At 39.4% G+C, this 19,092-nt stretch overlaps 1 protein-coding gene across 1 annotated transcript in view; it reads left to right on the top strand.

Moving 5' to 3' along the window:
* The window catches only part of TRPC7 (transient receptor potential cation channel subfamily C member 7), a 73,995-nt gene that overhangs the window by 27,861 nt on the left and 27,042 nt on the right, over positions 1 to 19,092 (top strand). The window contains exons 3-4 of the mRNA XM_088536963.1: positions 897 to 1,079; positions 15,947 to 16,111. Of these exons, the coding sequence (XP_088393089.1) occupies positions 897 to 1,079; positions 15,947 to 16,111 (348 nt within the window). The remainder of the gene's footprint in view (positions 1 to 896; positions 1,080 to 15,946; positions 16,112 to 19,092) is intronic.

Here is a 19,092-nt window from a genome sequence, read left to right as displayed (position 1 = left end):
TTATCATTTCTATTTGTTGCACCAGGTCTTTAATATCATCATTTTGTTAGTGTATTAACAGTAGCCTTAATTGTGTTTTAATTTATTGCATTTACTCAGATGATGCCATTTTGTTCCCTTTTTTCTAAGAGCTTGCATGTGAAAATCATGACTCAATTTAAGGCAGTGAAATTGCTCTTGCAGCTTTCCATCAAGTAAGCTACATACCAACCCTTTTCCCATAAGTATAATTTGGTCTTGTAAAGTAGGAGTTCTTTTTTTTTTTCAAGGTGAAATTATTTCTTAAGAAATCATGTTGAGTTTCTGGGGTCATGTTTCCTAGAGAAACACTACGATAGAAATTATTTTCTGGATATGCTTTTGGAACTGGTTAACCAAACTGCTAGGTAATAAAATTTAAAGTGAAATTGGTATTACAACTATATAATTAATTTGAACCCTTTCGGGTAAGACGACACAGTTTGATGAAACAATTTGGAATTCTTCCAAAGTTCCTGAAGAAAGAGTTAGTGTTACTAAGAAAGAATCTAAGTCACAGAACTCTTTGACCATCTCTTCATGTTCCTGGGAGATATGCTGCACAGTGAGGAAAGGTGAGGTGATTGTTTAAAATATCATATTTCAGAGTTTCACTGTAAAATATCTTACCAAACTTAATGTTCTGCGAAGTGTGTTTTATTACAATGCTGATAGGAGAAACTGCTGAGCCGTTCTGAGAGCAGTTTGTGTGTATTTGTGAAAAGCAAGCTATGTGCTAGGTGAAAGAGATGCTTCTTAATATTCTAGCCAGGGGGGTTTGCAGAGAGATCCTTGCTCACAGCTGCTCTCTCTTGCTTTTTGATTCCATGTGCTTTTCTGAGGGATGTTTGCAAGTGCACATGTCTGTTTTTTCCTAGAACGACTACAGGAAGCTATCTATGCAATGCAAGGACTTCGTGGTGGGGGTGCTGGACCTCTGCAGAGACACTGAAGAAGTGGAGGCAATTCTGAACGGAGATGTGAACATACACTTGTGCCCTGACCACCACCGGCCAAGTCTGAGCAGAATTAGGCTTGCTATTAAATATGAGGTCAAAAAGGTAAGCTTTTTCTTTGGGTGCCTGGCATATCTCATAGTATTTATGCTTCACAGCCACTTGCAGCCATCAAGTCTTACCTTTTGTGTGATGTTAAAGAGTGAACTTCTGCAGAAAGCAGCAATTTTGTCATAAGCGAGAGCCCTTACAGCAGTTTGATGGAAAACAGAATTCAAAATTAAAAGAAGGCATTGTTGGCTTTTTGTTCATAACTATATCAAAACCTTGAAAATCAAGGTTTGGTGAATATTCTGATGTTCTAATCTTGATTATTAGTTTTTTGCAGAAGCATGTGGAAAATAGATAATGATTGGTTTAAAAAAAATAAATCTCCATTTTCCCTCTCTTGCAAAGCTCCAGACCCATATTCTAGGAGCTCAGGTTTCCAGCAAATCTGCTTTTTATTTTTAATGTTATTAATTCACCAGCTACATAGGGGTGTTTCATATGAAAGATACTCAAAGCTCCTCTACTAATAAAAGAAATACGGGTTTTAAAGGAAAGCATACTGTTTGACTTGTAGTTTTATTTTGTTTTGGGGGAGTTTAGGGTATTTTGTTTTGGTTTTGGGAAGTACTTTTTTTTTTTTTTTTAACTGGCTTTAAGGAAGTGTGTTCTATGAATGGCAAATTTAATTCTGGCAAACCCTGGGTCTGGGTGGTCCCAATTAATTGCTCCTACAATATGCATTGATGGAAACTGGGCTCTGCAACTGGGCTGGGAGAGCTTTCCAAATTTTCCAGCTAACATCTGCTCCTGCTTTCCCCTCACAAACCCGCCACCTGCTTTGATCCATCTCTCAATAGTGCTACTGTGCTGGCCAGAGAAGGTCTCTTCCTGTTATGAAAGCCATTAATTAAAGAGAATCTTAAAGCTCTTATTGAAGATGAATTGCTTTCATGCAGGAATGCATGGCATCAAGACCAGTATGTTTCTTCACCAAGCAGAGATGCCAGTCCCGGCACTGCCTCATCCCCAGCATGGAGCTTAACATCTCAGATAGCTGTATCTGAGCTGGCTTGCTGAAAGCTATTGATTTTAAGAGGAACTTTCCTCTATTTCTCCATGTTACATTAGTGCAGTTTTTCATATGTGATCACTAGTTTGAAGACCCACAATGTCTGTGACAAGTCACAAGCAGTTGCTGTCTTCATCTTTAAATAACTTCCTTCAGCATCCTTTCTCAATTGCAGCAGCTTCTTGTCCACAGATACTAACTGTTAAACTAATTGCAGAACATAAATACGAACATTGGTCAATCCTGTATTGACTCTCAGGTTGGCTCTTCTCAGCATATTCTTTTCGGCAGGCAGTGTGTGTCTATGTTTAAGATGAGCATTTAATCGCTAACTCCAGAGGAAGATGGTTTCATTTCTGGGAGACAGAGACACACTCAGACAAATGGCTTTGGTTATTGGCAGTGACTTATGGTAATAGACTGATATTTATCACACATACTTGTTGAACAAAGAGATTGTGTTATGGTAAGACAGTAATGGTTTCCTTAAGTGGCAATGGATTTATGTACAGGTTTTATATCTATTTGAGAGACAGCTATGTTTATGTGTATGAAATTGGTGCTCTGATTTATATTTTCATTTTTAGATAATATTGAAGGGAGAAAGGGAGGGGGAGTTATTATAGATATTTAATAAATTAATTTGGGGGCTGATTCTGTAAATTCCATCTGCTTTGCAAAGAAAATGAAATGATTCATAGGCATAGCAAGACGTGGCCCTCCAAGGCAGACTGAGAAAGGCACACTGAGTGACTTCCCCCTTGCAGCACAAAAACCAGGGTGCCAACATGCAGATGGCTGCATCGTGCCCAAATCTGTACCAGAGGCACATAGGCTGGGTGTGCTTCTCCTTCCCATATTTTTTTTAGCAGTGCTCTGGCCCTGGAATGATACAGGAATAACAGTGTTTGCATTTCTGTCCTTCACATTTTATTAGATACAATTTCTATATTAAGAAATAAAAATGTTCTTAGGTAAGCGAGTATAGAGAGATGAATACAGAGCATGAAATACTTTATACTCGGTCCTTTCCATGAGCCACAAGAAGCTTATAAGCTAGTATAGAATTGTTAAGGTTGGAAGGGACCTCTAGGGATCATCTAGTCCAACCCCCCTGCACATGCAGGGTCACCTAGAGCACGTGGCACAGGACTGCGTCCAAGCGGGTTTGGAAGATCTCCAGAGAAGGAGACTCCACAACCTCTCTGGGCAACCTGTTCCAGTGCTCTGGCACCCTCACTATCAAGAAATTCAGCATGTCCTTATAGATTTCACAATGGGCTGAAAAAATAAAACACAATGATAGATGCTAGCTTTTTTCTTTTTTGTTATCATTTTTTCATTAAGTCAGTGTCCATTTTCAATACATGCACTTGTATAGAAAGTTTTAATAAATGTTTGATATTTAATTCTACCATTATGCTTCTTAATTCACATTTTCTTATTAGTACTCTAAGTGCCTGGGGTAGACTTCATTTGATGAAAGCTTCCAGAGCACAATTTATATTGAAAATTATTATTTAATATCATGAATTTACTTTTCCTGTTGCTGCTCCAATCCACATTTTATCACATCATTATTTCTGGAGTCTGGGAAAGATGCTAAAGGCTCCCATCCTCAGGCAGGATAGCAACTGCATCTATCAGCCTTCATCAAGTCTTTGCACAAACTTTTAAAATCCCCCTTTTTTTCTTTTTTTTTTCCTCTCCAACTCCTTTGTGTTATTACTTCTCAGCTTGCGTTTAGTGCAGTCAGCAGAAGCTGCAGTGTCCTTTAATCATCACAGGTAGTCTCCTGGCTTCTCCTATCCTCTGCCCAGCTCACAGACCACCTGGGTGTGTTCTCCACCTCAATCACAGAGATGGGCCACATGGAAGTTGAGGCTCATCACAAAGTTTGCATTTAATAGATCTAAACCAGATCTTCCATTTTTTCTTCCTATATACCCACACAAAAATTTTAGGGACACAGTTAATGTGATATGCACAGTTGATCCTTGTTGCCTCTATCCTTCCTCTCCCTAGGAAATCTGTAATGGAGAACATCAAGTGGTCAATGATGTTTCTCTCCATTTTTTCCCTTTGCACTTCCCATTGGCATTCTCTAATACTTTATCCCTCTATTCTTTAAAAAAAGCAATCCACAATTTAAAAGAAAGGAGATGGTTTTATTGGTCAGTATCTTTTATTTCTAATAGTACCTTAGAATGATTGAGATGAACTACGGGAAGTTATTCAAGAATGAATTCTAACTTCACATCTTTAGCTCATTTCTTTTTTCTTTGTGCAATACAAGCTAATAGCTCGTATAAGATACTGGCAAGAGAACAACTTTGTCTTTCTGCAGCATAATTGAAGCACTTTACATAGAAGGTCACTGAAGAATTAAGAAGCTCTGTTCGCACATATTGCATTCCATATTGTTGTATTTTACAAAACGGTCTTTAAAATCTTATGAACTGAGTAATCACTCTGTACCCCGGGATTCTTGGAAAACTGCTTTCAGAAGTCCTCACATTCAAGCCTTCCAGGCTCTCTACAAATTAGCTGTCTTAATGATTCATGATTCCTCTAAAACGAGCCCAAATGTTACAATGGGAACATTTTGTCAAGAGCGAAATAAACAATTTGCAAACATTTGGGCATTTAATAAGTCCTGGATCCTTTCCAAGAAATGGACTCTGTTATGGGATTGCAGCAGATTCACTGTTGTCTCCCCGGCATTATTTTCCATGCTTTGTGTTTTGATTGAGAAGGGATTTCTGTGCAGACCCCCGGGGAAGGCAGAAGGCACCTGGATTCTGCAGGAAGGCTGGATGTGGGAAGGAGAGCAGAAGAGCCAGGCTGTTCATGTGAATTTTTCAGATAATGTAAGAGATGGTTCGTCAGAGCGTGTGAGCAAATGCCAGGAAGGGCTCCAGCACTTAGAATGCATAGAAATGGTGAAATTTAAAGTGATGTTAAAGTGAAGCAAGAATCATTTAGGATGGCTGTTCCCGATGGACAGTAGCCAAGGGAGGTTGGAGTTGCCAAATTTGAGTTCTGGCCCAGAGGAAAGAGAAGCAAAATTGGTCTTAGCCATAGCACTCGCTATGCTAATATTGATCTTTGCACATAGCACAGCACACTTCTATGATTTTTCACTTGAGTTCTGCAGGAACCACATTAACCCCAGATTGGAGAACTCCAGCACAGCTCTCACACTTGAAAAGTTCATCTGTCCTGAAGGAATATAGCATCCCTTGTCTCTCTAGGGAAGTAATGTCAAACACTTTTCACATAACTTTGCTGTGAAATCTCCTTCAGCCGAGGACACTTTCAGTTATTCGCTGCGTAGGCGTGCAACATCTAAGTGAGAGTAACTTCATGTTCTTAACTGGAAATTGCACTGCAATGCCTTTTCTTGAAGCAATTAAACAATTTTGATTCCATTTGGATACTGGAAATACAAAAGGCGGCACAGATTTTCCTTATGAGTGAATACATCTCTTCTTAGAGCAGAGGGTGATTTCTCCCAGTGAAGGGAAGCAGCCTTCCACCAAAGAGCAGCAGGGAAGACTTTCCCTTCCTCTTTCTGAGCCCCACTGTCCTTTCATCACGGGACATTTGCCCAAACATGGGGCTAATGAAGAGTTAGGCTAGAGATTTGGCCACAGTGTGGAGTCCCAATAGTGAGGAAATGCAGAGGTTTTAATACACTTCTACAAAACCATTTTGTTGGTGCGTAATAGCTTTACAGAACATTTAAATATTTCTGTTCTCATTTTTGTCCTTACTGCTGCACTCTTCCCTTGTCATCTTTCATGTTAGCAGGGTGCTTCTATACTGACATTTACCTTTAGGTTGAAAGTCGGAGCTTCTCTGCAGGAGGTGATGCCTATTCCCCTTTATTCCCAATGTCAGATTCATTGTTGCTGTGTTCTTTTTAATTGCAAATGTCGAGTGCCCAGCTCTATTTCCTCAGTCAGCAGCTCAGCTCACGGCCATCACAAAGCCAGGGCACCTTTCGCTTTCACGAGTCTTAATTTAATTAACAGTAAGACACGCAAATTGAGTTTGAGGGAAAAAATTAATAAGAATTAAACAGAACACCAGATGGCTGTGTAAATCCTATTTAATAGAGAGCTGGAACAGGAACTTTTCTCATAACTGTATTATTAATAATTAACATATGGATGATGGTCCAAACACAATACTCCTGGCTGCATTAAATTATAATTTTTCACTGCATTGGTCATGCGACTCATGTACTCAAGGGTGTATGAAGTCCTAGCTCTCGTCCTAGGAGCTAGAGGAGCATTGGGGTTGTCCTGCAAAGGACAAAAGCTTCAGCTCCTGCTGATGAATCAGCTCCGACCCCACTGAGAAATGTGCAATAACAGGCTGGAGCAGGGCTTGATTAACACATCAGCTGCAAGTGCAACTGGAAAAGCTCCGTGCTTGCGAATGGAGCAGGAGAAAGCACACCAGGGAACAGAGGGCTCGAAAAGCTCAGAGCCAACAAGGATGCTTGTCCCTTGTAAGAGCTAAGAGTACATCCATGCCGTGCTGTAGTGTTTTGCTGTGGGCTCTTTGCTCTCTGAATTTGCAGTTATCCTGCAGTGTCATGTCCTGAGGATGAACCACTGCAGGGAAAGCGAGAGAAGAAGGGACCTCACCCAGCCACTTGTCTTGCTGCCATCGGAAAGCCACATTGCTGCAATAAAAATGAAATGTTTCAGCTCCAGCTGGTAGCTTTTGGAGCTGTCTGGGTCACAGAAAATCTCTCTCGTGGTTGTTTGTCCTGCTTTGGAAAAAAATGAATTTTAGAAATTTCCTAGAGGGCGACTTCTGATCTTCTCTAACATCTTGCACATATGCCTTGGAGCAGGAAAGGTTTAGGCTTGACTGTTCAAATGTGAGGCCAGAAGAACTTCTTAAGAGCAAATGGTTTCAGGAAGCTGGGTTGTTTTTTTTTTTTTTTTTTTTGTTCTCTTTTTCTAATCCTTGATTAACAGTGTTTTCACACCTCTAGTTTTAGGAGTATTTAACAGGTCAAGTGTCTTCATTACTAACCTGGATTCTAGTAGAGGGATGCAAAGTGTCTCCTATTTCTGACACTGAAAAACTAGTTAATAAAGTATAAATGTAGTCTACTTTGTGAATTGTAGAAATATGCTGGTCATCTGGAACACTAGAGTTGTCCATGTAATTTTTCACCCCCTTTTTGCATTTTTAATCATGTATTACGGGCAGAAATTGGAAAAGGAAGCAGCTACTTCCTTCGCTCACAGAAAGTGTTTCTATGTCTCTGGTTATTTCATTAACAAGGTTCCTGCCTCCCACTAAAGTCTGTGGATCTGATGATTTCCTTTTACCCAGATGTTTTAATTTCTTTTCTTATTCAAGACGAATCTCATTTTTGTTATTTCCTGCTCATACATCCATCCCCTCAAAGCTTGAATGAATCATTTCTCCATCCTGACTGGTGTTTGCAATATTCTCCATTTACTCTAATATGCAGACTTAATTATATTCATTTGCAAACTGCCACAGGATCCATCAAGACAATGACAAGAGGGCAGGGGCATGCACTGGGCCTTTTGTGTAGATCCCGTCACAGATAAAAGAACTTAAAATTCACATTATTAATATTAAAATCATCTAAGAAAATAGCAATTAATATGATCTTTTACCAACCTGACCTTAGCTGCTCCCAATTTGGCTTCATCATCTCCCCAGATACAGATCCGCTACTGTGCATTGGATGGAAGGCCAGAGGAAGATGAGTGCAGAGCTTCAAGCAGAGACTAAGAATCAGTATTTTAGGTTATTGAAAGCATTTTACCAAGAGATGCTCAAATTTGGGTGTCTCCATGGGCTGAGACCCATTTTGCAGCTCTCCTACATGGGTTTCTCATCACCTGCTTTAGATGTCTACTTTTTGGCTCAGTTTTCATAACTATATGGAGAAAAATCTTGTCCTACGAGCAGTCCTTCCTCTTTACCAGCTCTGTGGTGTTCAGGATACACTGTCCATAACTCTGTCTCTTTTGTGGGGGTCAATAGGCCATAGTTTTTAAAATTTCTTTTTTCCATGCCCCCTGCATGGATTTGTTTCTGTGATTTGTGTGTGTGTGTGTGTGTATATGCACCACAGGGAGCTTGTTGTTCACTGGCTTTCTTTTCTGGTCTTTTTTCTTTATTTTGTGGGATGGGAAGTAGATGAATGATTAAATAATAATGATTTCCAAGTGGCCTTGATTTTGAAGAGATATGTAAAACAATGGAATGGTACAGTCTGGGATTTCCAATTCATTTTCTTGTTTTCAGATAAATAATTCAGTGACAGGGTTTATGCATACATGTTAAAAAGAGGAGAAAATAGACAGCAGCAACAAATCTTTTTGTAAAACATGCAGCCCACTAAAATATGAATCTGGAATTTGTTTGAAAGCCAAACACCTTATTTACCCAACTATAAAAAAAAATGTTTAGCACAAAAGAGAACATGTTCTTATCTCAGTGAAGTGATGTTATAAAAAAAAAGCTTCAGAAATAACAAATTTTAAGCTCAACTCATTATAGAACTCCTGTATACTTTACGTTTTCTAGTTATGCATCTCAAATATAACAAACATCATTTTATAATATGAATTTAAAACGTAACAAAGAACAACAGCAGCAACAAAAAGACCTTCCCTCTATCGCTTCCATTACCAAGGGGTTTGTTAATAGTGATTTCACTCAGCACTACAGACACTTTCTGTCAATAGGCAAATTGCATTTGAAATGGTTCTGGCAGTTTCACTTACTCCATTATTTTTGTTTTCTGTTAAACTGATTTGTTTTATTTGGCTTTATTTTCTGTCTGCTTAACATTGTAAGCCTGGTTGGACGCTGTTTCCCCTCCATGTTACTAATTCTGTAGGAACCATGTGGTCTCATTTCTAGCTCTGTGATGCAGGGGTGGCACTGGGGTGCTGGGCTCACCTCCATTCCCTCAGCTCTGTCTTCTTGTCACCTTTGTAAAGTGACATCCTGATCCTCTTACCCAGCCATTGCTATAGCAGATCTATCCCAAACAGCATCCTTGTTTACTGCGTGACAGAATATGTGGTTATAAACTCTAAGATGCAAAGGGTTCAAAACCAGAAATTTGGTTTAGATGACTCAAGTCAACTAGCAAGCAGACCCAGAGACTAGATAAAGCTGGAGAGTGTACAGTTCTCTTGGCATGTGATGGAAGAATGTATTTTTCCACTGTAAAATGTCTTTAAGAAGAAAACTCTCTTGGTTAAGGAAGGGGCTTTTGAAAGGTTTTACAAAAGGTAGTAACTTGCTACTAAGCTCATGATAATATTTTTCCTAAGTAAGAGCCTTTGAAAGTAATTCAGAGTCTGACACTGCATAGTTCATTTTTATTTTGTCCTGGTAATTCCAGGTCATCTGCACTCCACTCAAAGTAAAACTGTTTTCCTTTTGTTTTGTAAATTTGGATCTTAGATTCTAGATACAAAGTTTGAATATTCATCTATTCATCAGAAATATAGCAAAGATCTTCTACAAGGTGAACAAAAATCTCCTAAAAATGTGTGGTGCCGTTAGATGGTCAAACGAACCCCAGCAACAGAGAAAGAGTGGTCACATAGTATTTCTCTTTGTCTGATTGACTGCCCCTTGTAAAGTTCCACATGTATAAAATGTTTTATAAGCTGGGTCTGGAGCCACAGGTAGAATTTGTCTGTAGTTAGAGCAGGTCTCTTCTGTGAAAAGGTCCTAGAGAACGTATACTTGGTTTGGAACTTCATTTTACTTATTACTTTTAATTTATAAAAAGGAGAGCAATGATTTTAAGTCCAAGTAGTTTTGTTTCACTCTTAAACTTTATCTAGAGTATCCCTTAAACCTGTTATCAGAGCCTGCAGCAATCTATGAGCCAACTTCCATCCCATTTACCCTCTAACAATCTCATTTGCTGTAATTTAGTAGTGCAAGCAGCACAAAAGACAAATGTGTGTCCCTTTCACACTCCAGATCACAAAGCAAATATACTATATTATATCATGTTTTTTTTTTTTTTAATGCCTCAAAGTACTTTCTTCAAATCAAAGGACTATTTGTTCACTCAAGGTACACAGAACACAGAGTAAAAAATGAAAGGAAAAAAAAGAATTATTTATATATGGGCCTTTTCCTTCACTCAGCAAGAACTCCAGCAATCTCCTCCAAGCTGTCTCGTCTCCTGCTCTGCATTGGGTGAAACCACAGTGCAAGCAGTGGGTCTTACCCAGATCAAAAACTGTTATGTTTTTTTCTATTATTATTATTTTTTTTTCAAGATTTTTTCAGAGAAAATATTTTGTTCAGGACAAATAAAGCTGCTTCATTTAGGCTTTGGTCCTTAAAAATATTTAAAGTACCAAAGGAATCTTTGAAACTGAAAAATGCTTCAGAAGCAAAAACCAGCAGTATTCTGGTTTGATATTTTCCTTGTACTTTCTCTCAGCCTGTCTGTGTGCACATACAGGACCCAGTTTCAGCTGATTTCAGCTGATTTTCTTTGCTGAAATATCAGAAAAATTCTAATCTTTTGAATGGAGAAGGCAGGAACATGGCAGCAATATTCTACTCTCCTCTTTCTCTGAGTTTCTTCTTTCCCTGCCTTTGCCAAGACTTTCAGGCCATTCCCAGCAACCCAAAGATGTTTTTGTTGCATGATTTGATGGGGGAAACACAATACTGCCCTGCAGAAATGGAGGGGTTTGGTCCTTGCCCTGCTGCGTGTTGGCTCCAGCCCAGCGATGCTGAGGAGCGATGCAGGAACAAGCCCAGGAACAAGATCCAGCTCCATCTGCCTTTCTCTGCAGAGAATGCCATCAAGTGCCATCATGTGCCATCAAGTTGTCTTCATGATGCCAGTCCCTGACAATACATCAGTCAAAATAGGAAAAAATTCATGTAGAAAAAAACCCCTCGATGCTCCCTTCACTTAGGGGTCCAGCATGACTATAGGTTCCAAGGAGTCACCAGAGTTTTCCTCATTTCTGCTTGGATCTCTGACACTTGAAGTATTGCGCAGACAAGTAAGGGTTCCCATGAGCAGGTGCTGCAGTTTAAATTGTGTTATTTGGTGTTATGGAAGGCCTACAGGAGCAAAGAGCTACACAGAAAGATAAATGTTTAATAATGAGCCCAGCAAGATTGTTCTAAGGGCATGAACACAACTGCACGACGAAAAGAAAAATGGCTCGTCCTTGCCCCTCGCAGCATTTCTTGACATTACAAATGTTCTCCTGAAAATCTGTTTATATAGCTCCATTTCTGGCTCTCATTCACTGATTAAACATACCACGGTTCACCTGAGTTAGAGCTTTTGTTTGCAGCTTATGGCAAAGGGATGAGTTGGCGGGAGCGTGACGGGAATGCCTGGCTGGAAGCAGAATATTAAAGCTAGAAGTTTGCACTATCTGTTCTGATGTGAAGCTTTTTGGTATTTTCACTGGTTCACTGATGAGCTTTTCCTTCCTTTCTCAGTTCCTGGCTACTTAGTACAAGGTGCTTTGGGTGACCAGGATAATCCTGTCTGGTGGGGTTAATTCTTTTTGCAGTGATGCTAGATTTCTACTTTCAAGAGAATTAAAATTTATCTCAGCAATAGGGGGATGTTGTTGTTTCTGTGTGATTAGTTCCAGTCACCTGAAACTGATCTCTTGCATTTACTTGCAGAAATAGGAAAATATAAGGCAAGTTAGCATTCATTTATCTAAAATATCTAACTTTTTTTTTTCCTGTGTTTAATGTTTGAGAACTGGCTTATGCTCTTAGTTTCCTCAATTTCTGCCTCTATTTTCTGGGTGTAGCTCCTTAAGTGCATGCCGCAGGACAGGAGAGACGCTGTCCAGCTAGGGACCAAGGTGGTTTGGGATCGGATATTTTCGTGCTACCTAACCCACTGATGCTGTACTCACCTGCAATGTTAATATTAAATTGCACCAATAAGTGGGTTAATCTCAGTGGATCCCTTCCCTCTTCAATATAATGTACAGTAAATAAGAAATGAAAGTGTCTGTATTAGTATTTCATGGAATTTCCTCTACAGTTATAAAAGTATAAAGGTACTTTATTGTCTGTGCAGAGAAGCTCATGCATTTTTGAATAAGTGTTCTGAGGAGAAAATTCACTTGCTGTCACAAGAGCTGTAAAGTACTTTCGCACAATGCATATACAAGATCAGCTCAGGAGAGAGCTGTCATGCATCAGATTAGACAGCAGCGTGGAAAAGTTAGTGTTTCATGCGATGTCTGCAGCTGCATCCAAGAAGCTGCTCTTCATTTTGGTGTGAAAAGCTGTTCCTTTGGGCACTTTTAATCTCAGCTGAAGTCTTCAATTTGCCCATATGAATAAGCAATTTATAATTTTAAGTAGCTCTCTTTGGACTCATGCAATCCCCTCCATGGCCAGCGTGTCCCTTTCAGACAGGGATATCCCATCCTCCTGCAAAACCCCAGCCACATCAGGCTCATTTCAGCACTTTCTGCCTTTCCTTCTTGCAGGAATATAGCACAATAGTGGTCTCAGCTTGTCCCTTAGATGGACCGTTTTTCAGGAATAAGTAAAGAAAAATAGTATTTAATAGGAACTTTGTTTGAAAGAAACATTGCTGTATGTAGGGCTCTGTAATCATACTACTGTTTTTTCATGACATTTTAAAGCACTCTTCCTTGAGGCTTTTCTTTCAAACTCTGTTCTTTCCTGTGTTTTTTCCTTAATGATATTAAGCAAACTGTTGGTATAATCTTTAACTTGGTGTTGGTGCCCACTCCCAGGGAAAAGAGAAAGTTAAACAGCTCTGTGATGGATTTGATGAGGATCTAAGATTAATTTCTGAAATGTTGATAGAGGGCCAGTCAACACTGTCCAAGGGTCACTGCATGTGTCATTAGTATCTGGTGGAGCAAGTGTAATGAAAAACTGTGCTGCTTCCTGTAAGCAAATAGGAGCATGACTGAATTTCACCCTGCTATCTTCCTTTTGCTGATCTTATTTTCCCCTGATTTTTGGTAATAATCAAAGAGGAACACCACCAGGGCTCTGTGGCACATTGCCAGTCCTCATTGTCTCATACAAAAGAAATTGTTCCAATAAATTCAGCTTCATGGCAATTCCACCTCAATTTTCTCATCCTTGTATTTTCATTGTGGCTGTTCCCAGACGCAGGGAAACAGTGAGCCGATTAAAATGTCTGATGAATTCTCTGAAGTGCCAACCAGCAGGAGACTTTGACTGTCTCATTGCCAAGGACAACTGGATTTCTTTGTCCAAGTCGATTCCCATTACATGGTGAGCAATAGCAAGAGCCGAGGGAACCTGGCTGCGGCTTTGGATGCCACACATGGACCAGTGTCCACGGTTCTCCGTATCCCTGGTGGCTGCTACAACTGCTGTTGGCTTCGTCAAATCTGAAAACGAAATTTAGGAAGGCATTTTCTGCTTTCCTAACAGTTATTTTTTTTTTCAATTGCCAAAAGAAATAATAACCCCAAGAAGCAGCAGCATTAGCACAAATGTAAATACTGAACATTCGGAAATTCCTAATTGAAACACTGCTGACATTGCTTTAAGCTAAAGCTTTAAATGCTCAGAATGATTACGACTAATGATTTATACGCCTATCTTTTGATAAATTTTCCCCTTCCGCTAAATAACTTAAAAGAAAGTACAATAAAATAGTAATCCTTCTGGGGGCCATGTCTCAAAGAGAAGAGAGGGTCAAATAACCTCCTGCACTCAGAAGTGGGAGGCTTTCTGTTTGTTTGTTTGTTGTTGTTTTTTTTTTTAAGTGCAGAACTAATCTATCTGAAGTACATTTTAAATGGCCAGTAATGTGCTGTTAGAGAACAAAACACACTATTCCATAGCAATCCTAATTACCGTATGACTGTATTTCAATCTGTGCTAGCAATGAACTGATCATTAAAGCTCACAATAACCACTTTGTTATTATGCAAACATCTAGAAAAGAGTCCATTAAATTTCCCATGCGATCACTGCCTCAAAGCTAGTGAAGATGCAGACATGAGAGGAGGCTTCTCCACGCTCCAGCTTTATGACTCGCTTTTGAAAGACCCTTCTTGAGGGCACTGGAAGTGTCTGGAGTCTCAGTTTTATCATGACTGTTGAAATGGCAGTTGGTTGCAGTCAAAAGTGGAGCAACAGGGCAGTTGCTAGATCTGGGCCATGTTCACCATCAGCTGCAAAGCCCTATAAAACCTCCCCTTTCCTCCTCTCTGTTTCTCTCCACTCCCTCACCCCCCTCCTCACCTCTAGAAAGTTCTGCGTTTTGAAACAGTTGAGGTTTTTACATTTTTACATTTACATGTATTCAGCACGAAAGCTCATAAATGAAACACTCCACTCCACTAATGCAATCAACTACTTTAACAAAATATTTATTTTTCATTTTTTCCCTTAGATATTTTACATTTTAATTATCCTTCTTTGTGATTAAAGAAGCTCACATTCTAAATTCAATCATGCTGAAGAACAATATGAAATAAAGAAGCTTAATCTTTACAACAGAATTCTTCTGCAGACTCCGGTGATGCTGTAATTTTGTCATTAAGGAATTGCCCTTTTCAATTGTCTGCTGTTAGCCCCCTTTTTTCCCTCTGAACAATAAACTGAAGAAGAGCCTCAGCTACAGGATACAAAACATGTACTTTCTGTACCAGAGCACCACAGCTCTTCTCTTTGCTTTTAAACTTGTCTATTATTTGTCCCATCAGTGAAGAATGAGCTGTCATTTTTTTGAAAGATAATCTCAGTTACGTCATTTTAAGTTGCTCCCTGCAAAATACCAGCCAGGTATTTTATAGTTTATAGGGAAAGGAGAACCATGCAGAGTGGCTCATTCTGGTCCACATGCAGTGAAGAATATATAAGATTAGTGCCGAAGAACGAATTTGTTTGAGCGACCCTAATACTTTAGTTGTCTGTCTGTAGCAAATTATCAGTGATTTTTTCAGCTTAGCATCAAGGTTCTTTACATTTCTTTTCTCAGTCTTTATGTGTACCTACCATGTCAGAAGTTTGCACAGGTTTGATTCACCCCTTCCTCCTGTCAGTTTTGCTAATAGTTAAATATTGAAAAGAATGAAAGTGATTTTGTGTTATTAAAAAATCTTTGGTCTATGAATTTTCTGATAGGATCCTTTTCATAAATCAAAGACATTTAATTATGGTACATGTAGAAAGTACATGGAAAAGCAGATTTGCCTTTCTATTGCCTTTCTCCAATACAAAGCTTTTGATTTGTAAGGTCATTAGCTGAACTGTTATTAAGAAAAAAGAAAAATGTCTCTATTTAGTAAAACAATTACATATCTGCTGACATACAACCCTCCCCAGACAAATACTTCTGTGTGAAAATACGGGCTTTCTGTATAACTGCTCCAGTAGACCTACACAAGTGCTACTCAATCCACTCTGTAGACCTACTCTGCAGCAGCCCAGAGGTTTTAATACGGTGCAAAATCTTTTAGATTTGTCCCTCATTTCACTGATGAGGACAGCGCTGACCACAAGCTCAGTTGGTAGTCAGAAGATGGAACTGCAAAACCCAACCCCACAGAGGTGCTTTGTAGACATCAAGTTTTAGCTAGACTAGAGATTTAGCAAAGCTTGCATCTAGAAATGACGTGAAGCAAAGAAGTAAAACATACTCTACTGTAAAGTGGGAAGGTTAAGGGCTTCATGTGAACTTTTCAATTTGCGGCACCGTAAGCCACTTGGCCTGCAAAGTCCCTTTCTCACACTGCTGGAAATCTAGCCCTCTCAGGCAATGTTACTGATACTTTCATTTCTCTTTCAGTTTGTTGCTCATCCCAACTGCCAGCAGCAATTGCTCACCATGTGGTACGAAAACCTCTCAGGCTTACGGCAGCAATCTATAGCTGTGAAATTCTTGGCTGTCTTTGGAGTGTCCATTGGCCTGCCGTTCCTCGCCATAGCGTACTGGATCGCTCCCTGCAGCAAGGTACAAACTGATTAAGGTGCATCTTGTTTATGGTCATTTCTATCCATGGCCGGGGTTGAAGTCACAAATGTTTCTGTAATTCTGCAGCAAAATGATTAATTCTAGCCTCCAGGATTATCGCAAACTCAGATGTTTCTTGATGTGCACAAATGGACCCATTGGGCATGTTCCAAAGTTCATCCCTTAAAATAAAAAAGACGGGGTGGGGGAATGAAACGCTAAGACAGCAAGTGCAAAGAAAAGAATAGGAACAAGAAATAGAAAAGAGATGACCATATGTGACTGGGATGAAAAACAACAAAAATGGAGAATAACAAAGGAAAAAGGCTCAAAAACCCTTTAGCTCACTCTGATTTCATTCTCTTTTCTGTACCGTGTATTGCAGGTTCTTCTCTTCAAGGCTTTTTGTTTCCCTTTCCATCTACTTCTTGCTGATCTTTTAGTTTTACTTAGTGGAGTGTTATTATGGCACTTGTATCTGAGGCTCTGTGAAGCCTTGGGGGAACTGTTGAATGCCACAGAGAAGACGAGACTTAACCCTGCAACCTTGACAGTGCTGGGGGAAACTTGAAAAATTGCTATGTACCTAACTATGGTTGTGCTGTCTCATAGCGTCAGATGGAGCAGAAAAGTCTTGCTAAGACCTAGCAGGCCAAAGAGCCAGCCATTAGCTTGTGGTAAACCTCAAGCTGTCTGTGGTTTGGTTTCTGTCATGAGATTTCCATCCTGAGACTATTCAGTTAAAGGGAGATGAATACGTGTGTGGCTGGCTGATTAAGAGCTATTTCTCTACTCTTGCTAAGAGAAAAGGTGTGTGTGTGTGTGTGTGTGTGTGGAGGGTCATTTCTCCTGGTACAACACGGTCCAAATCGTCCATTACTGCTTAGAGTGTCTTCAGCAGAGACTTATCCAAGCTACTTAAATCTGATAGAAATGGCCACTGACAAGGGTAGTTTATTCCGTCCTGAAGGCATTTTCTTCCGTTTCCTTTAAAAGACAGTAAGGACTACATTCTAAATTTGTCAGAAACTATGAATCCACTGATAAGTTTTAAGGAAAGACTACAATTTCAAAAGAGTTATCCGTTAGTACATCCAGGTAAAACTCTGAAAACAAATAGCCCTCCAGAAAACCTCATGTAATAAAACACATTTAAAGCTTGGTGTCTTCCAAAACATCCCTGGTGCTTTCTCTCAGAGTACTTGAGACATAACTTTATTTTCTCAACATTTGTATCAGCACGAAAGTCAGCAGCTTTTATGAATACTGAACAGGACTCTAAAATATCCCACAGAACAGAGAAGCGAAACCAGAGCTGTTTGGTGGGTGGTTTTGGCTAGGTCTTAGCAGGAATTTGTGTATGGAATTACTATGTTGACTCCTGCATTTCAGAGCTCATGCCAGGGGGGATTTAGGAAGCTGTTTAACTGCTTTCACCTCTCTTTAGTGTGCTGACAGCATGCCAACAGCAACATTTATGGTATATTGTCAAAATTAGAGGAGTTGAGTATAGCAATAGCTGGGGAACACAGCTAGACTAGAAATAAATGGAGAATTCAAAGAAAAAAAAACTTAAAATGTGAACTAAACTTAGAAATCATTTCAAGGCAAATTTTTGCAGCAGAAAAAAAAATGACTGAGAAATGATCATTTAAAAAAAAATCCTTGAGGCAGAAGTACTGGAAGTGGAGGGAAAAAAAAAAAAAAGTGGGACAGGGGAAGGGCCCCCCTTAATTTTTCAGTGATCCTGATATTGCACTAAGTATTTCATAGAAAATCTTTCCTCTCTTTCTCTCTGGTTTAAAATGTGAAAATATACGTATCTTTCTATCAAATTTAAATTATAAGTTCTTTTAGGCAAGAATTGTCTTTTAGTGCACAATTTTGAACCAGGAAGAACAATGTGGGCTTGATTTTTGATTGGGGTCTCTGATATAGATAACTGACTACTGGAATAATGGACACAGATTCCCCCAATGTATTGGCACTCTACCCAAAATTGGGACTATTAGACGTAAGGGCTCAAGATTGAGATATGAACCTTGTATCATGTCACTGTTATTGTAGATCACTACATGCGCAGTAAATTCTCTAAAATGAATTATGATCTCAAGAGAAGGTTTATATGTGATGCTGGCTGCTCTGAGGCTGCTGTTGTGTTCAACCTCTGCTGCAGGAAATGAGGAAGGGTCTGTGTTATGAGATAGGCAGAAAAGAGGGAGTTTCTTGATGTGGGTTTAGCCACCTTCTCTGCTTATGCACTAAAGAAAGAATATCTGCTGTCCTGACCAATATTGTGGTGCATCACAGCCTTAAGATACATAGGACAAATTTAGTAGTGCAATACAGAATAACAGAGTAATTCATATCTCCAAATAGTTCCTTTGCTAGCGTGTCTCGGCAAAGAATGTATTTTCATGCCGTTACTCTTTGATGGAAAGTTTTCTTTAATAAATGCTCTGTCATATTTGAATATGCCATACATTCCCTGCCCTTGAAAGTTTAGTATATAGTATTTAGCTGATTTTGTCACTGGACTCTTAAGTCTTCTCTTGCCCTTAGATATACAGAGCCATTCTTATTAAAACAATTTTGGTGCAATTTTATTCATTTACATGTGGCTGCACAGACTGCTAATAAAACTCCCCAAGTGTAAGCCTATTCTATGCTGAAAGCACTGCATCAGCTCATCCACCCCACGGCAATCATGACTCTCAAATTAACTGTTCGTTTATATGTTGGTGTCCACAGGAAAGTTAGGGACAAGATGAAAAAGCTGCACAATCTACCATCCAATTTCATGTTGTCAAGAGCAAAGAAGATTTAGACTGTTTGCAGGACTTCAAGAAGTGTTTTCTTTCTTCTCCAAAATGTTGAAGTATACAGTCAAATAGTATAATGCCAACAAAGATCATTTCCAAACCGCTCGCATTGCTTGGGCAGAGCCCTTGCTTTCATTTGGCCATGCTGGGGATTGATGA

This window comes from Tinamus guttatus, unplaced genomic scaffold (genome assembly GCF_059628265.1).
Source record: "Tinamus guttatus ecotype Peru unplaced genomic scaffold, ASM5962826v1 Tinamus_guttatus_pri_ptg000710l, whole genome shotgun sequence".
Lineage (NCBI taxonomy): Eukaryota > Metazoa > Chordata > Aves > Tinamiformes > Tinamidae > Tinamus > Tinamus guttatus.
The sequence above is the reverse complement of the archived record's forward strand: the minus strand, read 5'-3'. Positions and strand labels throughout refer to the sequence as shown.